The sequence below is a fragment of the Oncorhynchus gorbuscha genome, linkage group LG15, assembly GCF_021184085.1.
Source record: "Oncorhynchus gorbuscha isolate QuinsamMale2020 ecotype Even-year linkage group LG15, OgorEven_v1.0, whole genome shotgun sequence".
Classification (NCBI taxonomy): Eukaryota; Metazoa; Chordata; class Actinopteri; order Salmoniformes; family Salmonidae; genus Oncorhynchus; species Oncorhynchus gorbuscha.
Genome location: NC_060187.1, coordinates 72,842,786 through 72,852,025, shown reverse-complemented (window position 1 = coordinate 72,852,025; position 9,240 = coordinate 72,842,786). Strand labels below are relative to the sequence as shown.

The 9,240-nt window shown below is 45.6% G+C and overlaps 1 protein-coding gene across 2 annotated transcripts in view; it reads right to left on the bottom strand.

Annotated features, from left to right (window-relative positions):
- The window catches only part of LOC123997959 (glutamate receptor ionotropic, kainate 2-like), a 277,808-nt gene that overhangs the window by 176,525 nt on the left and 92,043 nt on the right, over positions 1 to 9,240 (bottom strand). For both annotated transcript variants that reach the window (XM_046302713.1, XM_046302711.1), the window contains exon 5: positions 919 to 1,100. In XM_046302713.1, coding sequence (XP_046158669.1) covers positions 919 to 1,100 — 182 coding nt within the window. The remainder of the gene's footprint in view (positions 1 to 918; positions 1,101 to 9,240) is intronic.

The following is a 9,240-nucleotide window of genomic DNA, read 5'->3' as shown; positions in this document are numbered from 1 at the left end:
TTAGCCACCTGCATATCATAAGCATTTAGCCACCTGCATATCATAAGCATTTAGCCACCTGCATATCATAAGCATTTAGCCACCTGCATATCATAAGCATTTAGCCACCTGCATATCATAAGCATTTAGCCACCTGCATATCATAAGCATTTAGCCACCTGCATATCATAAGCATTTAGCCACCTGCATATCATAAGCATTTAGCCACCTGCATATCATAAGCATTTAGCCACCTGCATATGAACTCTAGAGGAAGGCCTACAGAGGTTAGCATGAAAATGTTTATGCTGGATATTTAGCATGCAGACAGTCCCACAATGGCACTATGAACGCCAGTTAAACCACCACCGGTTGTTTCTTTACGGTAGAAGATTGATCTGCGTACCATGACTGTTGTCTCAGAGTGAAATGAGGAGAGGAATCCTTCCATCATTGAGTCAGGCGGGTGTCTTGTAATGAGGATGTCATAGAAAAGTCCTTCATTACCCCCCCCCCCCATTACCATGGAGTAGCTCACATGCCACTAGCTAATGATAGGTGTCCTTGACCTTCATAACCAATCACCAGCTACCACACTGATTAAAAAAGCCAAGCGGGAGAGAGTGAGGGACAAAGAGTGAGTGCCAGGGTGAGTCATGTTATCTTTAATATTTGATACATCCTGGAAGCAGCAGGAGGAATATGAATGTTTTTAATTAATTGAGTCAGTATAAAACATCCTCTCTTTCTGTTTCAGGTGGAGCTGAGATCCTGCATGATTAAAATGACCTAAGAGAACATTCCTTCTTTCAAGGAAATGTACAAAAAAATAATAATATTTTGCACCCAGTTTGACAAAACGTGTCTGAATTAACTGGGGATTGTGACTCCTCACTCACACAGACACAGACACATATCACTTCCCCTCCTCACACACACCTGCTTTAGGATGCCGGCAGCCATTTCGTGTCCACAGTCGAAGATGACGTGGAACTCCTTCCCTCTCTTCATCTCCTTGAGGAGAGGCTTGGAGTCCTTGGTGTCCGCTGGCAACTGGCGGATCTTCAAGCGGATGTTGTAGCGAGATGGAGCCTTTATGAGCTCCTGTAACCGAATAAGACCTTCAGAGGAAACACAGAGGCAAAAAAGATGTAAGTATGTGTGACAGGGAATGAAGCAATGTACAATACATATACCATTTTGAATAGGGAAAGGGGATACGTAGTCAGTAGTCCAAATGTGTCTTCCATATTTCACCCCTCTGAGTCAGAGAGGTGAGGGGGGCTGCCTTAGTCAACATCCACATCATCAGCACCTGGGAAACAGTGGGTTAACTGCCTTGCTCAGGGGCAGAATGACAGATTTTGACCTCAGTTCGGGGATACGATCCAGAAACCTTTCGGTTACTGGACCAACGCGCTAACCACTAGGTTACGAGCCACCCCAAATACGTCATGTTAATTCCGTTTCTGTTGCAAACAGTGCAGGCTCCCCATTTTACAAAGATAAACTACAAATATGTATCTCTGGTAATTGAAGTTTTACTCTGTATTCATTTGACTCCCTTGGTTTTAATTAGTAGTAGATAAGGAAGCTCTATGAATAGATGTCTAATGTCATTCCAATTTTAATGAAATCCATCCATCTGTCAACTTGTCTCGCATCTCCACCCTCCTCCCTCCTCCCTCCTCCCTCCTCCCTCCTCCCTGCTCCCTGCTCCCTCCTCCCTCCTCCCTCCTCCTCTCTCCTCATCCTCCTCCTCCCTACTCCTCCCCCTTTCCCCCTCCTCCTCCTCCTTTCTCCTCCTCCTCTCCCGCTTTCTGTCTCTCCCTTCTTTGCACTATTGCACATTTCATTCCACTTCCTCATTTCTTCATATTTGTCTGTATCCCTCCTGTTCTACCTCCACCATCTATGTTTCTCTCAAAGCTCTGTTTTGTCTGGCGCCTTACACGGTATCCTACCAGAGCCAGTACCACAGACCTTGATACTAGAAGAAAACGGATCACCACAGTATGAATTCCCCTTTGAAAGGGGGAGTGATGAATGCCTTTTATCATTCCTCACTGATACATTGAATTCACGCCCATTATCGATCCGTCTACAGTACTTCCTCTATATTCATTTATCACCACTGCTAAATTATTTCCACCGCTGCAAAAACTATGATTTACAAGATGTATATATTTCTGCCGATACATGCTTTTAAATGGATAGTCGTTGGCTCAATGACTGGAAGTCAATGGGAACAGCTAGCAAGTCATTGCGCCAACATCTCAATTCCTACATGGAGATATAGGACAGAGAGCCACTATGGCTGAAGAATTCTTACAAGTGTTTCCAGTCATCTGTAAGTGCGATCAATAATCTTTTCCCTGGTTCAGTACTGTATAGACCTGCCACAGTAACAGTCACAGTCACAACCATGTAGTTGTTATTCTCTGCAGCCTGCAGCCATACAGGCAGTCCCCAGCTGGTTGGCCCATGGCATTATTTGTTTACTTCCTGTTTCTACTTGAGCGCACAGCACCATGGGACACCAGCCCAGCTCAGCTCAGCTCACAGCTTGTTGTTGAGCGTTGAGCAGCAGCCAGTTCCCAAGCCTTCATTGAATCACAACAACACTCTGTCGCACACTGATGATGATGCCCCACGGTGGCGCCCACTCGCACGCTGATGATGCGTCATTGCCCGTGACAAAGTGGACACAGTAGACACAATGGAGGGCTGAGGACCTCGCTCACTATGGGTCACTATTAACTTAATTCATACACTGCAGAATACACATATGATGAGCCAGAGAGAGGAAGCAGTCTAGCTATTGCTACAGGCTATGGCTATGACTGAAATAGGCTACCTATTCCTAGTGCACCGATAGTGCATGCCATGGTCAAAAGTAGTGCAGCCTAAGAAGAAGACCAGCTGGCCTTCTCAATTTGAACTGACACCCTTAGTTAGACTTCATTGCACATCAGCTTGTTTCAAAATGTTCATTACCTGACCATCGCAGTTAGTTTAAATAGCTGCTTTGTTGGTGGCCACAAAGGCCCATGGTGATCACAGTGAATGTTAAGCAGATGGAGGCGCTCATGAAAATCGGTTGTTCTTAAATCAATTAAAGAGTTATGATCGTTTGTTTCGATCCCAATCTATAATTCTGCTGAATTTTGGAATTCATGCAAAAGTGAACAGGCGGTATGTGTGTGTGTGTGTGTGTGTGTGTGTGTGTGTGTGTGTGTGTGTGTGTGTGTGTGTGTGTGTGTGTGTGTGTGTGTGTGTGTGTGTGTGTGTGTGTGTGTGTGTGTGTGTGTGTGTGTGTGTGTGTGTGTGTGTGTGTGTGTGTGTGTGTGTGTGTGTGTGTGTGTGTGTGTGTGTGTGTGTGTGTGTGTGTGTGTGTGTGTGTGTGTTGTGGTCCAATCTGGCTGGGGTGCTTAGTGTTGCAAGAGCTTTCCACTACAGGAGCAGCACTCAGTGTTTTGCGGTTAGTTAGTTAACATTGATAAAACCACCCTGACACCTCTGACTGCTGCATTCACTCATCATAAACAAGATGTCAGAGTACCTCATTCTCACACACTTTCCATCTCTCCTTCCACTGCTCACTCTTCCTCTTTCTCTCTCAATCTCTCTCTTCCTCTCCCCCCTCTCAATCTCTCTCTCTCCTCTCCCCCGGTCCATCTCTTCTGCTGTCTCCCGTGCTATTCTACCTGGCTGATTCACCCCTCTTCACCACCCCAACATTCTGCCTGAGACCACAGCAATCCGGAGAGAGGGAGAGGGAAGTGGTGATCTGTATTGACTGTGTCTAATGCCTTGTGACTGCCTGCTCAAGGATCCATATTTAACTCTGCATGAATATTTCATCCACTCAAAGCGTTTATTAGGGGCCGTCTGGGAGTCTCCTGAGCGTAAAACAGAACAGCCCTGTGATAAATATCCTGTGAGGCGAAGACGCACCAGCAGCAACCCTCTCCTCAAGTATTCCGCTCCAAACTTCCTCAAGGAACCGCTCATAGGGTGAGTTTCCACTGCAGATCATCCATCAGAGGTAGAGATGTAGCAGGGTGGATCTCAGTAGTCTAGTTTCCTGACCCTGTCTCCTTCCCTTTGTCTGCACCAATGTTGAACTACATATAGCGTGTATCTCAATAGTCTAATGGTCTCGTTTCCTGTCCTTGTCTCCTTCCCTTTGTCTGCACCAATGTTGAACTACATATAGCGTGTATCTCAATAGTCTAATGGTCTCGTTTCCTGTCCTTGTCCCCTTCCCTTTGTCTGCACCAATGTTGAACTACATATAGCGTGTATCTCAATAGTCTAATGGTCTCGTTTCCAATGTCCTTGTCCCCCTTCCCTTTGTCTGCACCAATGTTGAACTACATATAGCGTGTATCTCAATAGTCTAATGGTCTCGTTTCCTGTCCTTGTCCCCTTCCCTTTGTCTGCACCAATGTTGAACTACATATAGCGTGTATCTCAATAGTCTAATGGTCTCGTTTCCTGTCCTTGTCCCCTTCCCTTTGTCTGCACCAATGTTGAACTACATATAGCGTGTATCTCAATAGTCTAATGGTCTCGTTTCCTGTCCTTGTCCCCTTCCCTTTGTCTGCACCAATGTTGAACTACATATAGCGTGTATCTCAATAGTCTAATGGTCTCGTTTCCTGTCCTTGTCCCCTTCCCTTTGTCTGCACCAATGTTGAACTACATATAGCGTGTATCTCAATAGTCTAATGGTCTCGTTTCCTGTCCTTGTCCCCTTCCCTTTGCTCTAATGTTGAACTACCTTTCTCAGTTGTCTAAAATTCCATCCTCTCCTCGCCTGTTTTCAGAAGCCACTTTAGCCTATTGTGTGATTCGCCTGGAGGTCTATCTATGGCACAGTGAGTGTTGCATGAATAGAAGCGGGAGGCTGACAGGAGTGAGTGGAGTAACGGCTGTGTGAGTCACGCGTCTCCCCAACAATCTGCGGGTCAAGGTTAATGTAACCCTCTCTGCATCGCCAGCCGTATTTATGTTCCATTAAACGTGTTGAACAAATTGAAAAAAGATTCAAACGTGTTTCCGGTCAAAGGTTTTAATTGTCGTTCCGGAATGTGGAAGGATGGAAGGAAAGAATTCCCCTTTGTGGGAAATACACACATCCATGTGTCTCCTCTCTGCTCATAAAGTGTGGACCACTTTACTCTATGTATTGAGCTTACAACTGTCATTTTAACTGTCGTTACAACTGTCATTACAACTGTCATTATAACCAAGGCCTTATGGAGTTTTCCCTCAGGGAACACCTGAGGGAAAATGACTCTCTCAGTAATGCCTGTACTAAAACCACATTCTTTGCACTGTGCTTCACTAGATGTGCGACAGACGCAACAGACACTACACCAGAAGTGTGCTGCTAGCTGATGCTTTCTTCTGTAGTTTTAAGATGGGCGGCCATGTTGTAAGAACACAATGTGGACTCATTAAAGTTAGTTCCCTGGAACATCTGGTCGTCTGTTGCTATGCATGGCGTAGTCGGCACAAGAACATCTTGTCGGAGTTCCAAACAGCTGGTGGACTTTAATTAACATTGCATGTCACCAACAACACTGACGTGACAGGTTCAATAAAACAATCTTAAAAGTTGTACTTGTAGCCTTCCAAATTGTGAATGTAAGGCTACAAGTACTGTTTTGTCTATTTCTATTTCAAAATGGATCCTGTTCACTGTAAAAACATCCCATATTAGCAAGATATCCATTTAACTACAGAACCATCAGAATACTTTGACCCTACTATGAAACATACAGCACTTGATTAAACCTATTAAACCTATCCAGACCAATAGAATTCAATAGACAGTAACAGAGCAAAGCAAAAAGTACAACCAAAGCAATTAAAATCACGTAGAAAATCCAAATGATCACAGCAAGCTACATCATCACAGCAGTACCTATTAACCCGACGCAGCCAAAGCTGAATTATCATGGCACTTAGTAGAACTACAGCTAGCGGGCCTTTCTCAACAATCTGCAGTGTGGTAGTGGAGCGTATGATGGGATTGGTGCGGCTGGTGTGTGTTTTCACTCACACACATCAAATTGAAACAGATTACTGAAGGGGTCCTGGGACTCTAGAGCCAATCACTTCCACTCAACTTGACTCACTCCCAAGTACACTTAAATGTCTCTCAGCCTAAGCAAACACACACACACACACAGATGGCCGCACACTTGGACGTACGTGCACACACACACACGCACGCACGCACGCACACACACACACACACACACACACACACACACACACACACACACACACACACACACACACACACACACACACACACACACACACACACACACACACACACACACACACACACACACACACACACACACACACACACACACAAGGAGACACACTCAAAACACACAAATAAATAGACTAGCAAATCAGAAATGCCTTTTCTTCAAATGCCAAATCATTCTGCCAAAAATAGAGTGAAATAAAACAACCTCTTTTTGATTACAACAAGGCAATCAGCCACTCCTCTGTAAACATTTTGCTACACTGGGGTTTAGGCCGACCTTTCAACTAATGCAATTTAAAAAAATGTCAGGCAGATATGGGTCTAAACGTCTCCCATAACAGAATTACACCCATTTGACACACAGTAAATGACCTTTTCCTCAGAAGCGTCATGCGGTGTACATTTCAATTATGTTTTTTGTTGTGTTGTTTTTAAAAATATATATTTATTCTGTTCTGTCATAAAATGCAACCATAGGAATTCTCGAAGGGATCCTTGCTGACAGCTATATAGAGGAAAACAGAGTGAAAACTGAGTGATGGCTATAGAGTGGCTATACAGTGGTGTTGGATGGAGCAGCTGGTCGTTGGGTCGTTAAACCTCTCTTTGCTCTTAAGGACCCCCTCCTCTAGTCTACCACCTCTACGGTTGGTCGGTTGCAGTCGGAGGATGTTGTCATGGAAACCGGGCCATAAACATAGAGCCAGGGTGATTAAACTGTCACCCTCTCCCTCCCGCCATCAATGCAGGAAGGGGGGCTGGGACTGGGGGGAATATTTGTAGGAGTAACCCCTCTAACCCTGCACCATAGGTCATCCCAGCGTCTCCATCTCTCCCTCACTACCCAATACAACTCCAGTGTAACATGACTCCCATAACGTTGTGATGTGTGGCTCGGAATACTACCACCACAACACAGAGTGTAGATGCCATTGCCTTTGTACCATTACAAAGTTGAGCTGTTAGAAGAGGGTCATTATGGGTATTGATTTACTTGTATGCTCTCTGGTTCGAGGAGAAACAGCCCAATGAGAAAGCTGTTTCCTATTCCACTCTGAGGCAACAGCAGGAGGGCAATGGGGCTGTGAAGGAGTCCCTCCTGAGAGAATTACATGGCATTATAGGGGTTCTGGTACACTGACTTATCCAATATGTTGGACAATATGTTTTCACACACATAAACACAGGTAAAGTAAAGCAGACCTACACATTTCCCTGTTTCATACACGATTACCTGAACCATTCCAAACATCCCATTCAGGTCTCTTTCCTTCTCATCCTCATATCTTCAACCATTAGCTGTAACGGCTTTCCTCTTCCTCTTCTGAGGAGGAGTAGCAAGGATCGGACCAACACGCAGCGTGGTAAGTGTCCATGATACTTTAATAATCACTGAACACCACAAAATACAAAAATTACAAAGTGAATGAAAATGAAAACCGAAACAGTCAAGAATGGTGACACAAACAACAAAACAGGAAACAATCACCCACCAAACACAGGTGGGAAAAGGAAACAATCACCCACCCCACACAGGTGGGAAAAGGAAACAATCACCCACCAAACACAGGTGGGAAAAGGAAACAATCACCCACCCCACACAGGTGGGAAAAGGAAACAATCACCCACCCCACACAGGTGGGAAAAGGAAACAATCACCCACCCCACACAGGTGGGAAAAGGAAACAATCACCCACCAAACACAGGTGGGAAAAGGAAACAATCACCCACCCCACACAGGTGGGAAAAGGAAACAATCACCCACCAAACACAGGTGGGAAAAGGAAACAATCACCCACCAAACACAGGTGGGAAAAGGAAACAATCACCCACCAAACACAGGTGGGAAAAGGAAACAATCACCCACCAAACACAGGTGGGAAAAGGAAACAATCACCCACCCCACACAGGTGGGAAAAGGAAACAATCACCCACCAAACACAGGTGGGAAAAGGAAACAATCACCCACCAAACACAGGTGGGAAAAGGAAACAATCACCCACCCCACACAGGTGGGAAAAGGAAACAATCACCCACCCCACACAGGTGGGAAAAGGAAACAATCACCCACCCCACACAGGTGGGAAAAGGAAACAATCACCCACCCCACACAGGTGGGAAAAGGTGGGAAACAATCACCCACCCCACACAGGTGGGAAAAGGAAACAATCACCCACCCCACACAGGTGGGAAAAGGAAACAATCACCCACCCCACACAGGTGGGAAAAGGAAACAATCACCCACCCCACACAGGTGGGAAAAGGAAACAATCACCCACCCCACACAGGTGGGAAAAGGAAACAATCACCCAAAAGGAAACCAAACACAGGTGGGAAAAGGAAACAATCACCCACCCCACACAGGTGGGAAAAGGAAACAATCACCCACCAAACACAGGTGGGAAAAGGAAACAATCACCCACCCCACACAGGTGGGAAAAGGAAACAATCACCCACCAAACACAGGTGGGAAAAGGAAACAATCACCCACCCCACACAGGTGGGAAAAGGAAACAATCACCCACCAAACACAGGTGGGAAAAGGAAACAATCACCCACCAAACACAGGTGGGAAAAGGAAACAATCACCCACCAAACACAGGTGGGAAAAGGAAACAATCACCCACCCCACACAGGTGGGAAAAGGAAACAATCACCCACCAAACACAGGTGGGAAAAGGAAACAATCACCCACCCCACACAGGTGGGAAAAGGAAACAATCACCCACCCCACACAGGTGGGAAAAGGAAACAATCACCCACCCCACACAGGTGGGAAAAGGAAACAATCACCCACCAAACACAGGTGGGAAAAGGAAACAATCACCCACCCCAAACACAGGTGGGAAAAGGAAACAATCACCCACCAAACACAGGTGGGAAAAGGAAACAATCACCCACCCCACACAGGTGGGAAAAGGAAACAATCACCCACCAAACACAGGTGGGAAAAGGAAACAATCACC